This window comes from Carex rostrata, chromosome 6 (genome assembly GCF_964058835.1).
Source record: "Carex rostrata chromosome 6, lpCarRost1.2, whole genome shotgun sequence".
Classification (NCBI taxonomy): Eukaryota; Viridiplantae; Streptophyta; class Magnoliopsida; order Poales; family Cyperaceae; genus Carex; species Carex rostrata.
Genome location: NC_135923.1, coordinates 3,767,498 through 3,786,975, shown reverse-complemented (window position 1 = coordinate 3,786,975; position 19,478 = coordinate 3,767,498). Strand labels below are relative to the sequence as shown.

The 19,478-nt window shown below is 32.2% G+C and overlaps 1 protein-coding gene and 1 long non-coding RNA gene across 2 annotated transcripts; both read left to right on the top strand.

Moving 5' to 3' along the window:
* Positions 1-3,804: 3,804 nt before the first annotated feature.
* Positions 3,805-4,936, top strand: LOC144555084 (uncharacterized). The gene is made up of 3 exons (XR_013511965.1): positions 3,805-3,969; positions 4,121-4,187; positions 4,540-4,936. It is a non-coding gene; the product is annotated as an uncharacterized LOC144555084 (long non-coding RNA).
* Positions 4,937-7,139: 2,203 nt separating this feature from the next.
* Positions 7,140-18,526, top strand: LOC144555079 (beta-glucosidase 22-like). The gene is made up of 13 exons (XM_078303290.1): positions 7,140-7,373; positions 12,586-12,649; positions 13,534-13,592; positions 13,890-13,965; positions 14,160-14,231; positions 14,306-14,393; positions 14,599-14,857; positions 15,055-15,170; positions 15,552-15,772; positions 15,875-15,903; positions 15,998-16,106; positions 16,279-16,369; positions 18,067-18,526. The coding sequence occupies exons 1-13, from the start codon at positions 7,236-7,238 to the stop codon at positions 18,290-18,292; spliced, it is 1,548 nt and encodes a 515-aa protein (XP_078159416.1). The 5' UTR covers positions 7,140-7,235; the 3' UTR covers positions 18,293-18,526.
* Positions 18,527-19,478: the final 952 nt, after the last annotated feature.

The following is a 19,478-nucleotide window of genomic DNA, read 5'->3' as shown; positions in this document are numbered from 1 at the left end:
GAAGATACAAGGCTTCTGAAGCCATGGGAATAGGAAGTGGGTGCCTTCTGCGACAGTCTTTGGCAACACCCCTCTAAACCAATCAGAGATCACTGCTCTCTGAGCGCAATCGTTGGTGTAGAGAGACACACCAAATACCGATGCGCCAGCTCCGAGTCTAATTGCCCCTCTCTAATGGTTTCTCAATGGAATAACAGTAGAAATAACACTGATCGCCGATTTCACGGTAAAAAAATTGGTTTGGTGGCAACCAAAAAATGTGGAGGGAAGTTGTCAAAAGTTTGGAGTTTTAGAGGGAAATGAGAAGTATAGTTGTGCTGTTTGGGAGTTTTGGTGGGAAATGGAAAATATGGTACTAAGGCGAGATTGTAAAATTTGTTGATTTTGATGTATTAACTGCACAAAATAATCCTTCACCATACGGTTCATTAAGATGTATAAAAGTTTTAGACTGGCATTACAAAAAATATTACAATAATTAACAAAAAAAATTTAAAACAACTTACACAGAGAAGTTGGAATTAACATATGATTAGTTAAAACAACATATTTTATAATATATAAAGTTTATAGGGTAAATAATCATATGTCATGTATGAAGTTATAAAATTTATGGATATTTTATAATTTCATTGAAAAAATTCGGAGAGGTTTAGAGTGACCGATTTAATTTGATTTATCCTATGTGATGTACCTATAAAATTAATTTTCAGTGCAAAGTTTTATCTCAAATAAATTTATAGTACAAGTATTTTCTCAAATAAAATTTATAGTACAAGTCAATAATTTTTTGTTTGAAAAAAAAATTGTTTGAATTTTTTTCACATTTCATGTGTCAAGTGACCAATAAATAATTTACAAATTATTAGATTATGCATATACAACAGATAATATGAAAAAAAAATTAAAGAAAATATTTTCAAAATTTTTATGGTTTCTATGATCAAATCATACTTGTAATTGTCAGTTTTATAGAATTTGATTATTAATTTTTGAAAATATGACAATAATTCAAAAAAAAAATTCAAAATTAATACTTGAACTTTTTCTAAATTATTACTGTTGTATTTTTACTAGTCGTAATATATGTACAAGTTAATTAAATTGTATGTTTTTCGAAATCCTTACTGTTTTTCTGTGATTTACACATGTATAGATTAAAATTAAGTTGAGTGGTCTTTTAAATCCTTACTGTTTAAAAAAAATGATACTTGATAAAATAAATTAAGTTTAGTGACCTTTTTTAAATCAAAATATTTTTTAGAAAAACAGTTTTTTTTAGAAAATATTATGAAGATGAAACAAAATATAATTAGGTAATTCATGCATGACAAATAATATGAAATAAATTGAAAACAATATTTTCAAATTTTTTATGGTTTCTATGGTCAAATAAAATCAAAAGTACAACAAATAATATAAAAAAAAAAATCTATTTTCAAAATTTTAGTGAAAATATTTTCAAATTTTCCTTCAACGTGTGTTAATATTAGTTTTACATCAAAATTTTACTTCAATTTTATAAAATATTTTGTAATGGAAATTATATTAATGAAATTTATGCAATTATTAATGTTATAACATATTTATTGCTTGATTAAATGATTTTGACACATTAAATTGTATAGCATTACATGCATGTTGCTTACTTGACTCACATCTTCTATGCATGAATATGAAATATAAACTCTTGTTTCGTGAGTTATAAAAACTACATTTATTGTCTTGTATCCAAGTTTGATAAAATTTTGTTTTTATTTACCCATCCATCTAGTTAATCGAAAATTGAAGTATCGTATGGCCATAAAAACTTCGTGTTGGATCGAAGTCCATATATAATAAAACTTCCAAACTTTTATGTTGGTTACGTTCATTGTTCTCCCTTGATCATTTTAAAATAGATTTGGAAAGATTTTATTACAGATCGACCGTTGATTTTCCGCGTGAAAATGAAGGGTCCAAAATGTTTTCTAAATTTGAAGGGACATATAATGATGAATGTATATAAAAATGACAATAATAAGTATTATTTGGCTATATAAGATGTAAAAAAAAAAAAAACTATTTTTTCTGAAATTTTTTCATATGTGTTTATGTACATCTATTAGGTGATTTGTAAATATGAAGCTTTTATGCCGTTTGATAAGAGAATAATGGTTCTGATTTATTCATTTTGAATATATGTGGGTAGGAAGTCCTTGTACTTTGATGTAACATAATATTTCTGTTTAAATCGGGCGGTACAGGATCCTTCGATAGTAGTGTGTAAAGATGATCACACGGTTCGATCTAAACACAAATATCATGTTACCTCGGAGTAAATAAATTCTTTAGTTGCCTCTTAACTTTTCGTTTTCCTCTCCTTCCTGTGTGCAGCCGCCTTAGAAACTTAGGTTTTCATTTCTCCTCCTAATTTTTTCCATTCCCTCCAATTTTATCCACGTTTTCCCTCTTATTTTTTCGGAAATTCCAAATGGCGCCGCTGCTATCACCAAACCTAATCTCTTAAATTTGCCGATCTTTTTCACTTACGATCTAACCACTAAACCTTTGCCCAATCCCACGACCAAACCCTTGTGCAAGGCAGAAGGCGGCTCAGGTGGGGCCGGTTCATTCGATCGCTGGCCAAGTGCGGACGTGCAGTAGGATTGATAATTTACGGTTTATTTATTGATTCCTCGAGTGACTGACGCTCTTCACTGTGATCGATGATTCTCACTTCTGCTGGTAAGATTTCGCTCAAATTTATTGATTTTTACAACCATTTCACCATTTATCAACAGAATTGATAATTTCTCAACAAAATTGATAGTACGCTGAATTGATAATTTCTTCCTCTTGCCAAAAATTTGCCTTTATGATGAACAATTTAAGATTTATAGTGCCCAGCAAGTGTGATTTATGATTTTGGGAGCATCAGTCTTCTGCATAGTATTTATATATTTTGTTCCAGCAGTATATCCTTGTACCAGTCTAAATCCATGCCTTATAGTGTACCAGTAAAACCAGCATAATTGAAAAATTAAGTTCTCTTGTTTTGATTGTGCACCTTGTTTTAATGTCTTTACCATTTGACCAGGTGCTATAAAGTAGACTGGAAGAGCAAAGTGGTAGAAATAACTTATTCTTAATTGGGTAAATTAATGAGTATTGGTAAGGTTCAATACAAGTTTGCCACTCTTTTCATCTTCTTTCCAGAGCTTCTAATCCTCTTCTTATTTTCATATGTTAAGTTTTTGTTCTTACTTGTATAATTAACTTGTCGTTCATTCCGTTGTCTTCAAAATTTTCAGGTTTCAATTTGAGTTGTATGAATATATTTAAAGCATGCAATTAAAGCAACCAATTTTCAGGTTTCAAAATTTTCATCAATTTGAGTTGTTAATTTAATTCTTTAAAATGAATCTAATTTGTTTGCTTCATTTTCAAATGAAGGCCCCTTAGTGGTTGAAGTATTACTTGTATTGGTGATATTATTGCCACATACAAGGAAGAGTTATGACCCCCAAAGGAGGCCTCTGACAGAAAAGGTCCTATTTTTACAATGTCTTCTATTTTTATATGTGGGAATAAAATTATAATGCATGCTACTATATAGGAATAAAACACAGTATCAAATATTAAACTCCACACGACAGCATAATATGTAAAAGAAAATAAATTAAGTACCCCGTATTATGACCTTCAGGTGTCCCTAAAGGCCATAAGTTAGAGCTCCAAATTTCACCATAAGTCCCTAAAAGCCCCCATGCTGTTAAATATATCCTGTGCTTCTTGTATAGTTCTCTCAATTAGGTTTGAAGCCACATGAAAACAAAATTATATTCAATATGTACTATTTGTGTACTTGCATGTTTCATTGTATAAATAAATTTCATAACTTAATATAAGTTGTTCTTCACATATAGGGTGATGTGGTTCGATATTGCCTTGCCATTGTGAAGAGCAATAGTCTCTGTATAATTGGTGGTAAGTTTAATTTCCTATATTATTATTTTTTCTGTTATTTTTTCTCATAGTATTTGAAATGAGCTGAATAATTTCAGCATTCGTGTTGCATGTTAGTTTTAATATTTTACTTTGTAATTTCTTACATAAAATGAACATTCTTTTCTTGCAGAGAGAACTTCATGACTGGCCTTTGTGTTGTCTTTGATTGGGAATCTTGGGATGGCAACATTTTGATTGTAAGTACTTGAATTTTCAAATCAGGGCAAAACTGTGTTCATAATCCTGTAAAATTATTTTTTGTAAAAAACAGCCTTTTTTTTATCTTTGACTGATTATGGCTAAAGTTGGACTGATTATGGCTTTAGATAATAGGCCCTTATAGTAACTATGTGCTATATTTCTCTCCTGTAAAGCAATAGATTGTTGGTTTAGCTCAGTCACGAAGTGAGAGTGTCGTCAACTCATTCCCTTATTCCAACAATTGCTTGTACAAAGTTAGAAATAATAATAAATTATTTAGAGGCTTCAACTGCATAAATAATTGTTATAACAATAACATGTTCTAATATAACAATTTGATATACATAGGATGCTGCTGGTTCTATACAACCAAATCAGGGGCCTTTTCAAGTATTGCTGAGTTCTTAGAATGTACAAGAAATTGCCGGACATGATGCCGCAATGTTCGATTGGTTGGCCAATCAACCTTCAACATGAAGCAGGGAGGTCTAGTGTGGTTGGCAATATTAAGGGTAAAGTATTTTCGTAATATTTTGGGTATATTTTGCAAACTCAGTGGGGGTTTGTTTTATTTTGTTAATGCTTGAAAGGTGGGTATATTTTGGTTATATATAGAAGTTACTCTTCTTATCTTCTTATCTTGATAATTGTTTGAAAGGTGTTGTTTTACTGCCTTTATAATGTTGGAAAAATGTATGATGACTATAGTCTTTTGGTTATATATCGAAGTTAATTACTCTTCTTATCTTGTTAGTTGTTTTCTATGTATGTATTCTTCTATGTGTTTTATGTAAATTTTGTTGAATAGTAATTTGGGAATTGGTAAACAGTACTGGGTTGGTACCAGATTGGTACAGAAAAGGAGGATTGTAAAATTGAATTATGCTTTCTTGCCTCCAAGTACCTAATTTTAGACGTCGAATTTTCCATGTAAATATTGGTAATTTATGTGCATGCAAAAAGTGCAAATCAATCATATCCGTGCAAATAGTTATTCATCTAATAACTATATATTCCTCCCATGTTATAACAAAATCATCTCCCATGCAAATAAACATATGGGGCCCACGTTAACTAACCTTGCAAATAATCAAGTAGGTCCCACGTTATCTATCCTTGCATATAGTCTAGTGGGTCCCCCGTTCCCTTGCCTTGCAAATACTATGGTGGGACCCACGTCCACTCCTTGCAAATAGTATGATGGGACCCGTACTCAATTCCCTTGCATATACTCCAAACTAGGTCAACTCTCGAAGTAGTTGCATGGCTAGTTATTGCATGACAAGTCTCATGTAACAGACTTTTTGCATGACTGCCCTTATAAATACTGACTATTTGTATGGAAGACATTTGCATGGTTGCACTTGCATGCCTAAGGCCATGCAAAAAGCCATTTCGGGGCTTGTTGCATGCCAAAGGCCATGCAACAAGCCATTTTTGTTGTCATGCAATAAACGATTATTCTAGTAGTGCTTCTCTGGTCCGATACCCAGCATATATAATTTTTTGGTCTTGGATGGATACAGTGTCCCTGGACCACTAAGAGGGCTCAAAGATTATTATGTGTTTGGAGACCAAATTTTAAATTTTTTTAAAAGTTTTTTACTATTTTTTTAGATATTTAGAAAATCACTTGATTTGAAAGTTATGGACCATCCAAAATGTCATTATTGGATATCGTAGGAATTTCAAGTTTCAAAAAAGCAAAACCCAAATGGTACATATCTAAACCCTAAATTCTAAACCCTACTCCTAATTCTATACCTACTCCTACTCTTATTCCTAATATAAACTAAAAATTGAAATTAGAAAAGAAGAAATTTACCTGCTTCGAAGGGATTGAGAACCAAATGGAATTGTGACCAAAAATGAAATCAGCGGCCTATTTATAGGCCTGACGGGTGGCCGCATCCCCTAGAAGCGGCCATGGCCGTAGCCCATAAAGGCGGCCCAAAATAGTGGCCGATTTTTGTAGATGCGGCCACCAAAAAAGTGGATGCTTCTAGGGGATGCGGCCATGTCATTTTTAGAATTTTCACAGAAAAATGATGTTTTGGTTTATTATTTTTTGAATAATGGTATATTTAAAAATTTCGACCCGGGAGACGGTGCTGGATATTTGTATTCAGGTCTTCAACTCATCCCGCTCTTGACAAGCGGTCCGAATTCTGAATAGGATGGACCTTTGGACAACATCTCTTTGTTGTCCCGCTCTTGAGAAGTAGTCTTGAGTAGTTCTGAATAGGATGGGCCTCTAAACAAAGAGATGTTGTGGAGGTATTCGGATTCTAACATATTGATTTTGTCCAAATGAGAGTAAATCTGAACCAAAAAATTGTGGACTCCACTTGTGCGATAGTTGAGACCATAGTCACACAATTCGCAAATTATTCACGTTTTATTCGTTTTTTTTTCTACGTCTCCAAACCAAATTTCAAATAAAATGGAAAAACACGTATAATACGTTTTATTCGCGAATAAAATGCAAGTCACGAATTATTCGCCAGAAAAATGCAGAATTTATTTTATTTTATTTTTAGAATTTTTTTGGGTTTTTCTTTTTGCTCCTTTATTGTGCTGAATCATTTCTGAACTATATCCGGATTATATCTGAATCACGAATTTTTGACCCGGTCAAACCGAACCCGAACCCGAACTATTCGTTTGTCACTATGGGAGACGATACAAACTCTTGGTATGGTGGAGTCAGTTCTACTTGTCTGCATCAAACATCAGTGATTTTTTTTTTTCTTGAGAGGAGCCCGCAGTCATATCAATTACAGTATATATGGTTGGAATCAATTGTACCTGTCTGTATCAATGACTTTCTTTTTCTTTACGTTTTCTAAAAGAGAAGCCCGTAGGCATATTGATGGCTTAATATACAGCTAGCCGTCCCCTATTCAAATGCATTATTTCCACCCCACCCTCCTTATCAATATTTTTTTTCCTGCCGTTTCTCATCAACACCAATCAAAAGGCAAAAGAAAGGGTAGTTGTCCCACCTATTTCTCTCTCTTTCTCTCTCTAAAGTTTCTCTAAAGATGGAAGGTACAAGATCGAGCTTGTTCATCGCAGTATTGTTTTGTTTGGTTGTACTGCAGAGAGCGGTTGGCTTGGAGTTCACTAGGTCTGATTTCCCTTCTGATTTTGTCTTTGGCTCTGCTACCTCCGCTTATCAGGTTTTCATGATTTGTCTATTCTTTTTTCCTAAGTTTTTTATAGCAAGGTGTGAATTTTTAAGATACTTGAATTTTTGTTCCTATGTTGAAGCAGTATATATTCAGTTTAAAGTAGAAATCTCACAAGAAGTAATTTCTTATGAGTAGAACTACAGTAATATACATGTTACGGATCGATTTGTGATTTGAAATTTTGATCCTATGTTGAAGCTGTATTCAGTTTAAAATTTTAGCCCATGATGTTCCGTAGAAAGTAGAAATCTGATAACAAGTAATTTCTTATGAGTAAAACTACAGTAATGTACGTTACGGATCGATCCATGATTTGGATTCATATCTCTATTTCTTATGAGTGACAGTAATATCAGAATAATCGGCCGATACCGATCCGGATCGGTATCGGACGACCCCGATCCGATCCTGAGTCAATCCTCACGGATTTTCTGTTTTTCGTCCAATTTCGGCTATTTTGGTCCAATTCTAGTCATTATTTGTCTGAAAACTTGAACCCGGTGATTGATTAAATAGAGTATAAACTATGCACATGCTGAAAACTCGTCACATTCATTGATTAAATAGAGTGTCAAGTATCAACTATGCTGAAATAGAGAAATATGAACCCGTGATTAAAGATTTTAATAATCTTTCATTTGGTTCTACAAGGTCTTTTTTTTTTATTCCGGACAACAATATCTCTATTTTTATCATAATACAAATGATGATGAAGTGATCCAGCTAGCACGACATAGTTTCTGGTAGTGAAAGAGTATGTTTATAGTTTTAATGCTTGTATTATATTGTATTAGTGGATTATTTGATTGTAATAATTTATCTAAACATAAATTATCGACAAATTAATTTTTTATCAATTTTTTTCCTATTTTTTAGTGTAAAACACCATTGGAAAAAAAAGAATCAGTATCGGTTATATACAGTTATCAGTATCGGTTCACAACCGATCCTGATGAGGGCGACACAGATACCAAACAAATCTGTATCGGTTGTTACAACCGATACTAATAATACCTATCTGCATCGGTTGTAATTAACAACCGACACAGTTCTATTTTGTAAATTAGATTTTTCAAAAATCAGGAAAAAACTATCAGAATCGGTTGTACTGTACAACCGATACAGATGTATTTTGTAAATTATATTTTTTAAATTCAGAAAATAGAATATCAGCATCGGTTCTTACTTAAGAACCGATGTTGATTTGTATTTTAATTCAGAAAATAACTATCAGCATCGGTTCTTAAGTAAGAACCGATGCTGATACTATATTTTCTTTTTAAAAAATATTTTTTATTAAATGGCCAGCTTCCATATTTATTTAGCTGGCCGAAATTTCAAATTATCACAAATCCTAAATTATCAATAAAACACATCCTAAATTAATTTTCAATAAAACACATCCTAAATTAATTATCAATAAAACACATCCTAAATTAATTATATATCATACACATCCTAACTTATTACAAAAAATTCATGTTTCTAACTTCCTCTCGTCTTAATTTCTTTCAGCAAGACTTTGGCCCACATTTGGCGAAAGTCGGCCAAGCGTTGTAACGTATATTTAGCGGGAATATCCTGCATTTTTAGAATTTGTGAAGAGCATATATATACAATTAAATTGTGTATTTTATTATATTTGAAGCAACAATTCTTATTTTTGAAAAATTTATAAATGCATATATATACCTTCAATTGCGGAAAAACATCGAGACAGTGGTTTATTATGTCTTGCATGAGCAACATGGTATAATATGCACATTCCCAGCCGGCTGGTTGTTGTGGGCACTACATAACAAGTTTCAAAAAAATAAAATGTTTATATTACGAGCATACAAATGGCTTATATGTATATTCATTATAATTATATTGCAATAGGAATTTTTACCTTGCAATCGTTACGAACCGTTAAAGAAGCACCCATTTCCTTTATGAAGACACTGTTGAAATATGAAAACATTGAACAATCAGTACTTATGAGACATTTTTGAAATGATAATATAATAATAAAATCATTAGTATTATAAAAAAATGTAAAATTTAGGAAAGACACTTACTCCTCGATAGCAGCACTGATCATCAGCATTCTTTTACCTTTCTTATCGGAATTGTACACGTACAATGCACATTCTCTTGGCATAAGCACGACCAATATCCAATGATTTCTGCATGTTAGGTTTGTAGCATGTCATATTATTCAATTTATATGAATTGAAAGAAATATAATAAAATTAGAATATATATATGTAACACTAACATCTGATGGTATGGTATAAAGATTAATCTCTTGTCCTGATTTTCTCGGAGTGCTTTCCCTATGTATTGAAGAACACGTCCTCGGTCATCATTCAACAGGGTGGCATTCGTTTGACTGGGGTCCATGAAACCAACCTGCTCATCGGGATATTCCTCCTTGAGGTATTTGTGCCAATACCTACAAAATAAAGACACAAAGGTGATCTCAATTTTGTGAAATTTGAATTACAAGTACTAAAATTCTGCAATTATTACAAATATTAACTCACAGCATCAAGATCTGAACAACTGGTACAGTGAGCCACTCCCGTGGAGTAAGCAAGGCCGCATAATCATCTGCATAGACGCGTATGGAGTCATCTGAACATAAAAGATCAGCTGGGGAATCGATTTCGATTGGGCTGCCATCTAGCTCCAAAAACCGATCACGAATATGCTTGAATGTCTGTCCCATCTTGTCAAAATTGATACCATCAAATGCCTTGCAGTGACTCGTTGCTTTCGGACCTCCAGGAATAATCATTTTTATATGCCGTACCGAGTGAGATGAAGATCGCTGTACCAAATCTCTCAATAATAGCCAAACTACAAAATTAAACCATCGGAACCTAAATAAGAGATGTATATATATATATAACATGGACTTGGCTACGATGCTATATATGGGTTGCATAGAGGCCTTCGGTGCTACGGCTCAATATTTGAGTTTTCAAAATACTAACGGTCGATCCGAACCGTTTATCTTGTTCTCCGTATTAATATGTGTTTGGAGACCAAATTTTACATTTTTTGGAAATTTTTTACTATTTTTTTAGATTTATTGAAAATCGTTGTTTTTCAGACAAATCTGGACCATAAAAAAATAGTAAACAATTTCCAAAAAATGCAAAATTTGGTCTCCAAACACATATTAATATGGAGAACAATATGAATGGTTCGGATCGACCGTTAGTATTTTGAAAACTCAAATATTGAGCCGTAGCACGGGAGGCCTCTATGCAACCCATAGCATATTAGCCAAATACTATATAACATATATATGATGCATGCTAGGGTATATATGGGTATATATCAAAAGCTCAAATATAGCATGCATGTGCAAATATAGTTATATCAAAAATTCATATATATCATGAATTTGCTCATCTTCACATATAAAGAAAAGCTTAAAATATAAAAATGTATTAAAACCTAAAGATAGATTAGGGTTTATAAAATGGGCCGAATTAGAACCTAAATTGTGCTAGATCTAACATCAAACTTGAGAAAAGAGATGATTAATCAATTAATGAACCTGAGAACGAAGAGTGAGATAGCTGATCAATGCCCAGTAAGATAGCTGCTGCGCCAAGCAATGGAGGAAGAAGAAAGAAAAATGATTCTGTGAAGAATCAGACTTCGGGATAAAGCTAAATATGACCTATCAGCATCGGTTCTAAGCTTAGAACCGATGCTGATAATGCATGTGCTGTGCTTTCATTAGCTTTTAGTATCGGTTTTAGTGATAGAACCAATTCAGGTAAGTAGTAGTATCGGTTGTTTTGTACACCCGATCCAGATAAGCTGATCCTGATTCCTGTTTTCCCACTAGTGAAACAAGCTTCTTGCCAAGAAGACCGATTTTCCGATCTGAATCGGCCGATACCGGCTGATCCCTCGATCCCGTATCGGTATCGGCTGAGACCGATCCCGATCCCGATAGTAATTATTCCTATTATGGGTAACATACATGTTATGGATCGATCAATGATTTTTCATTCATATCTCTATTTTTTTACTATGAAAAATTTAACATGGAGATCAAAATTTACATATTTTTTTTTTACCATCCAAAAACAGTGATTTACATATATATATATATATAGAGGAGGGATCCAATTACACTCTTTTTTTGTGACACCGGATTACACCCTATGTTTACAAAGTTCAAACAGTTGATCCAAACCGTTCAACTTGATGGATATGTTAAAATGTGCTTGCAGATCAAATTTTATATTTTTCTTAATTTTTTTACTATTTATTAAGATGGGTACAAAAATTCTACGGTCTGAATATAGCGATTTTGTTAAATACTTAATAAATAGTAAAAATATTCCAAAAAATGTAAAATTTGATGCAAGCATATTTTAACATATCCATTATGTGGAACGGTTTGCATCGACTGTTTGAAATTTGAAAACTTTGAAAATGAAGACTGTAATTCGGTGTCACCAAAAAAGGGTGTAATTGGATCCCTCCTCCTAATACATTTTCATAGGGAAATCATCTTTAAAAGTTTGAATCAATCCGACTATTTGAACTTTAAATGTAGAGATATCAATCTAGAGCACAGATCGATCTATAATATTCATATTAGCACAGTCTTACTCATTTTTTACACTAGGAACCTCAATAAAGTGAATATTCACTTTTTGTTGCCTCAAGTGGCAATTCCATGAAGGAATAGGGAGTGGTCCGATGGGCATATGACCAAATTCTGTAAAATGTTAGGTCGGAGCCGTTCGATTTACATCAAGATTTGTTTGGTCAACTTCAAGAGTCGTGCAGATCAAGTGCACATGAATCTTGATACGGATCGAACTATTCTGATTGGACATCATACTGAATTTGGTCTGAAGGCCCCCCCCCCTCCCCCCCTACCCCCCTCCCCCCCGCTTTCCATAAATACTTTGGGCCCATGTTCAGTAATTTTGTAAGAGGGCTCAGTAGGTAATAATTTTGAACATTACAAACCACAGTGAGGAAAGTTGTTGAGCTGAAAATTGAACATTTCCAAACTTTACAGATTTAGTAACTTTTTTCTTGGCTTAGCATATAACTTTTTAGGTAAACCCTTCGTTATTTGTTACAATATTTTATTGCTAAATTGACATTTTTTGACATTAGTTTAACTTTGCTAATTTTTTTTCTGATAGACCCTCGATCTTTTTTTATTGTGTAGGTGGAGGGAGCTGCAGCTGAGGATGGGAGAAGTCCCTCCATCTGGGATACTTTTGCTCATGCTGGTCTCTCTCTCTCTCTCTCTCTCTCTATTTACCACTATCTCTATCTAAGACGTATAAATAGTTCAGAGCTAAATTGTTTTGATTGAGGGTCAAGTACCATATCAAAGGTATATATCAATACAATAATCACATCCATTCAACATAAATATAACTACGAGGGTGAACAATGAATTAATTTTAATAATTTTATGGGGTTCAGATACAAGTTCTCTTAAGAAAAATATCTGTTACCATATATACTGATGAATAAAATATCTCATGGATTATGCATATACGCTACTTCATTTAGCAGTTACAATTAGGGATGTATATGCTGATCGAATATATCCATTTGTATTTGGATTCGTTTCAGGATATTTGACAGATATTTGCTAACATATACGGTTTATAATTAGGAAGTGATTATGGATACAGAGACAAATACCAATAAACTAATATTCATTTATGTTTCTTATTTTATATCTGGATATCCATTTTAGAGATCGATGCATTACCTTAATTTGAGATTTTGAACCGTATATAAAATTTTGTTGTCAATCAAATTAATAATTCTTACATCTAATAACTCAATTACATTTACACACATTTTGTCTTCTTTTAAGACTTATAATTTATTTGTATATTTTGACTAATAGAACAATAATACTTGGTGATTATTTTTTTTGTGAACTGTGTGATAGATCCATTTTAATATCCGAGTTGTATCCGTATTCTTTTAATGTATGTATTTGCATTTGTTTAATATCCGAGTTGTATCCTATTCCTTCAAATATCTGTATACATATATGAAACTTAAAAACAGATATGGATATGGTTTGCCATTATCTGTCTGTATTAAATCCGTTTATTCCCTAATTACAGTGGTAGTATCTTTTGCAATACAGGAAAGATGCCAGACAACAGTACTGGTGATGTGGCTTCAGACGGATATCACAAATATAAGGTACAATGGTATTATCATGCTAATCGTACCATTACATGCTGGTAAAGGCTAAAATGTTATGTTACCAATGGTTGTATCAATTATAGTATTATACATTGATGTTATCTATCTCGATGTTACTGCTCGACTGGACTAAACTTGGTAAACCATAATTTAACTCTAAAAAATACTACAAAAAATATTTTGAAATCAAATTGAGAGATGGTATGTTTAACATTTTGGTTACTACATAGAGCTATTAATTCATTAATTGACTGATATGAAGTAAATTTTAAAAAATTTCCAAATGAATTTCAGGAAGATGTGAAGTTAATGGCAGATACTGGTCTGGAGGCATATAGATTCTCCATTTCGTGGTCGAGGCTTATCCCAGGTGCCTCTTTGTGTGTGTATGTGTGCAAAAGACGTGTTGAAAGTTTACTGAAATTACAGTGACCTCTTGCTAAATATTGTAGCCACATTTTTGTGGAGGAGGGTCCAAAACTTCAAATGCCTCCATTTTTTGTGCCTCCATTGTGCCTCCTCTTGTTTTGTGTTTATTTTGACTTTGTTAATTTGATTGTGCAGATGGGAGAGGAGAGGTTAATCCTAAGGGTTTGGAATATTACAATAGCCTCATAGATGAGCTTGTCAAACATGGTTAGTATTGGGGAGAAAGAAGAGCAATTAAAGAAAACAATTAGCATCTAATATCTTTGTGCTTTGAAATTCAGGAATTCAAATTCATGTAATGATTTATCAACTCGATCTACCCCAAGTGCTTGAAGATGAGTACCAAGGCTGGTTGAGCCCTAAAATCATGTAATTTCTTGGCTTTGTATTTATTTACAAAAATATTTTTTAATTATTTGGCCCTTTTGGTTATATAACTTCTGTAACCTTTTTGTTTATTACACAATGGAATTAAAATATGCCCAACTCCACGCAAAGTTGCAAAATCTACCTTTCTAATATAACCTCTAATTTCTCTTACCTTCTAACAAGTACTAATCCATGGTATACACAGAGAGGATTTCACAGCATACGCAGATGTCTGTTTCAGAGAGTTCGGTGACCGAGTCAAGTACTGGACCACCTTGGCCGAGCCTAACATTCTAGGCATAGGCAGTTATGACTCTGGCATATGGCCTCCACAACACTGTTCGAATCCATTCGGGCTCATAAATTGCACCATCGGGAATTCTACGGTGGAGCCCTATATTGTCGTTCACAACCTTCTCTTGGCACATGCCTCTGTTTATAATCTTTACCATACTAAATATCATGTAATTCTTTATTTCAGACCTCTGATTTAACCATATATTGATGCTTGGGTTAGAACACTGTTTGGTACCAATTTTGTAGAAAATCTGTATTGCTCAACACCTACCATAGATGTCATAGAATAATTTACCTCTGTATACCAATCCATAAGTACCAGTACATCTCTGGTCTGGTTTATGCTAAAAGCATCTGCATGCAGGAGTTGCAAGCCGGAATGGTTGGGATAAATGTATATTCCTTTGGGATCTATCCATTTTCAGACTCAAATGCTGACAAAGAAGCTGCGCAAAGATTCTGCGATTTCTACATTGGTTGGTCGGTAATCCCTTTTGTTCTGAATTCATTTCTTAGTTTTTTTTTTACTGTGATTTCTTCATTGGTTGGTAGGTAATCCCTTTTGTTACGGTTTCATTTCTTAGATACTCGTGACTGCCTATAAATGTTATTTGTTTTACTAGGTCCTGTTCTTATTCGAAAAAATCCATTCTCCAACCCATTAAAATACTACTATGCACATTTTGTGTATCATTTTTGTCTTCTTGGGTTGTCCTAACAAGTATTGATATTTCATATAACAAAAGTTGTCTAGTCATGGAGATGAGGCTTTCTCGTGTCCAATTTTTTATTTTTTATGATGTAAGTATTTCTTTCAGGAAAGTTCCTAATAACTCATTCTATCAAACTATCTAAACTCAGGATCATAGATCCCCTAACTTACGGAGACTACCCTTCAATAATGAAGAAAATAGTGGGTCCCAGACTACCAGTTTTTACGAAGTATCAATCTGAAATGTTGAGAGGTGCTTTTGATTTTATCGGCTTGAATCACTATTCTTCTCGCTATATCATGGATGACTCCAATAATACAAACTCGGGCCCTCGTGACGTTTATGCTGATACTTTTGCTCAAATTTCAAGTTAGTTCTTTTTCTCCGATATTTGAATTTAATTTCTCTTTTTTTTTTCTTGAGAATGCCCAATTGGAATGGCAAGTTTTATGTTGATATTTTTTTTTGCAGCTAGCAGGAATATAACGCCAGGAGGCAAGGTAATGTTCTTAGAAAATACATGGTTTTTTTTCATAATTTTGTAAGTTTCAATAAAGTTTATGTTGTTTGCTATTTTATTATTTTAATTACCAGAATATCCCCGATCCAAGTGCTGTTGTGCCTGATCCAGATGGTTTGGAGCATATGCTAGAATACTTAAAAGCAACTTATGATAATCCACCAATATATGTTCAGGAAAATGGTTAGTTTTATTAATTAAATTTACCAGTATCCATTTAATAAGTTGTGGTCTATAGAAATAAATAAATCATTGGTTCCTCAATTAGACTTCAATTTTGGATACACATTTTAAACTTTTTCAAGTTTCAAGTTATACTGCCTTGATATATATTATCCATAATTTCTGTAATTAGGATTGGGAATGAAAACTAACAACAGTTTAGAGGATAAAAAGCGGATTGAATTTATAAGAGGTTTTATTGGAAGCACTCTCACTGCTATGAGGTAATGACCACTTTACTTTTCCTTGTGTTGTCATTTGTGCCACAACTAGACATTAAAAATATGATTCATACCAGGGCGAATCCAAGACATCAAAATATGATTAAAAAATAATGAAATTTGATACATAAGTTTCGCCGTTCGTCAAATAACATGATAATTTGTAACGGTCCATATTTCATGGCATTTTATAGATTATCAAATGATACTTAAATTGCTTGAATATTGATAGAATGGCAATTTTTTTGGGCATATTTTGATAATAACACGTCTATAATTTTTTTTTTTTAAATATTTTGGGTATCTCCATTATTATATTAAGCACGTAGATGTCTTGATCCGCTAACGGCTATGATTGAAAGATGAAATTTCGGATTTAATATCAGTCCTCCAATCAAATAATATGTTTTCTTTTGATAAAATGCATATTTTTTATGTGTGAAAGTCTAGACTTAGTTAGAAACATACTCGTCACACATACTACCACACGATATGTTACAATTAAAATTGAATAGAGAACAAAATTGGAGAGAAAATCAATTTATTCATTTCCTTATTCCTCTTCAGCTATCTCTCATTCCTTATTTCCTTATTTAAGAATTATGATTAATGATCAATATATTTTTAAGAATATCAAAAACTGACATATTTTAAAAATATTTCATCAGCATTTGATATCTTATCAAATTATTTGATATCTATATTACTCAATTTAAGCTACAGTGAATCTTTTTACAATTTTACTTCTTCAATTTGGATAAGATAAAATATTTTTTTTTATCAGTATGTTGTTCATTCTTAGTTTCAGTTGTTAAATGTTATATGGAGAATATATATTGAGGAGATATTTTAGTAAAATTAACTATAATTAGTGCCACAAAATAGAGTAATTAATTTATTCATATGAATTCAGTTTCACTATTTTTTTTTGTTCTTTTAGTTTTTGCCTATGAGAGTATGGGATATATATATTTCTACAAGCCATTAGTCCTTTTTTTTTATCAAATCACTTTACTTGCATCAAAGTTTGAAATTCAAATTGTAAATCAAAATTTTGATCTTTTTTATTTTATAATATGTTTCCGTTGCAACGCACGGGTACGATACTAGTGTTTTGATAAATTATGTAAGTTTGCTAAGATAAGTGGTTGTCAGAGAATCCTAACCCAATTTTCTTATATAGAAGATACTCAATTTGTTGCTATTATTGAAACTAGGAAATGAGTTCTCTACGTTCTAAGAATCAACAATTATTTTCATGATATATGCAGAGATAAATGATGCATCTTAAAAATGTGGATGTACATTCAAATGATCATTATTATTTATTAAAACCATGACAATGATGTGGATATTTCTCTCCCTCAAAAAAATTGAAAAAAATATGGTGAAATACAAATGAGGAGAATAAGATCAAGGGGATAAAAAAAATGTTTTCTAGAAAAATTTGGGAATCAAACAACAGAGAGAAAGCACTTAAATTTTTTATTGGGACAACAGCACTTGAATTTTTTTTTCATGTTTTATAGAGGTACACATGTGATATTTCCAGCATTTGACAAGGGTGACTTTGAAATCTTCCCTTTTGATACTCAAATGGTGGTTTCCAATCTACTACTGGCCAATACTGTTAGCCTTAAAATAATTCATGAGAGAAACCATTAATTATCTTAATTAGTTAAACATTGCTTGCTTTACAGGAATGGTGCAAATGTAAGAGGATACTTTGTATGGTCTTTCATAGACCTTTTTGAATTTCTTGCGGGTTATGACACGACTTTTGGGTTATACTCGGTTCATTTCGAGTCTGAAGAGAAGACCAGAGAGCCGAGGCTCTCTGCTCATTGGTACTCAAATTTCTTAAAAAATAATGGCACTATTTCAACGACTGATTTGTCTGATGAAAGTTACCATGCTGAACAATAATCTCTGGCTTTTTTCGTATGTATAAGGAATTCTCTCTCAATAACCAGCTTGGCAGTTGCTGCCAAGTTATATATATATATAAATTTGTCATAAATTACTAATTAAAAAATAATGCAAAATGTTATATGTATAAATTTTGTTACTTATATTAAGTATCAGAAGCAGTACTTACTATAATTTTTTTTTGTAAAAATAAAAAAGTTTGAAGGACAAATTAAAGATTGTTCATGCTGTTGTGATGATGCATTAAATCTAGATTTTTGGTTGATTGGTATACCAACCCTCTTGCATAAAGCATGGAGATAACACAGGACCAGAGTGAAATGTCCTCGTCGTATAATCGCCCCATCATAATATTAGTGTGAATTTTTAAATGTGATCCACCTCTTATAAATTTTGAATTGGATCAAATAAGTTTAACTAAAATTAATCTGCAATAATTAATTAACGTGTCATGGGCATGGTCAATGCCAAGATAGCAAGATGGGTTGATGATTCTAAGGAGATGGCACTGCGTTAGAGAAGGAAATTTGTCACGTCACGTTACGTCATGTTACGTCATGTTCAGTGATACCAGTACTCATATAGTATTAGTTCTTATTTTCTCTAGTTTAATCCAATGAATATTTATAAATTGAATTTTTAAAATAATATTAGATGTTCCACTGCATTTCTTAGAAAAAAAAGTTTTGCAACATTATTTATTTATTTTTGATATTTATTTATTTGAAATAATTACAGCGCTGCCACTCGTTATGTACACCATTTGTGCGGAAGCACATCCGATAATAAAAATGTTTTTTTAAGTAATGTACGTCATGGTCCTTTTTTTTTTGGTAAGGTCGTAGGATTATAATAGCAAAAGTATATATATATATATACTAGTAACTTATCCGTGCGTTGCAACGGAAATATATTATAAGATTGAATATAATATAAAAAGACATTTTTGTTTGACATTCACACAAAATTAAGAAAAATATATTTAAATGAAAATAAAATACACAAATGAGAAAAAATAGATATCAAAATAATAAAGAAACAACAACAAATGAAAAAAATAACGGATTAAATATAATATGAAAAAAAAAATTTAAGTATCATTGCGATTTAATATCTAATTTTCTCCACAAGCAAGATATGATTTAAATAATGATTTTCTCTACATATAGATATGATTGTTTCC

Coding starts and splice junctions, on each gene's coding strand:
- LOC144555079 (XM_078303290.1), top strand. CDS start 7,236: ATGGAAGGTACAAGATCGAGCTTGTTCATCGCAGTATTGTTTTGTTTG. Junction 13,966..14,159: donor GTGGTCGAGGCTTATCCCAG/GTGCCTCTTTGT, acceptor TTGATTGTGCAG/ATGGGAGAGGAGAGGTTAAT. Junction 15,171..15,551: donor TGCGATTTCTACATTGGTTG/GTCGGTAATCCC, acceptor ATCTAAACTCAG/GATCATAGATCCCCTAACTT.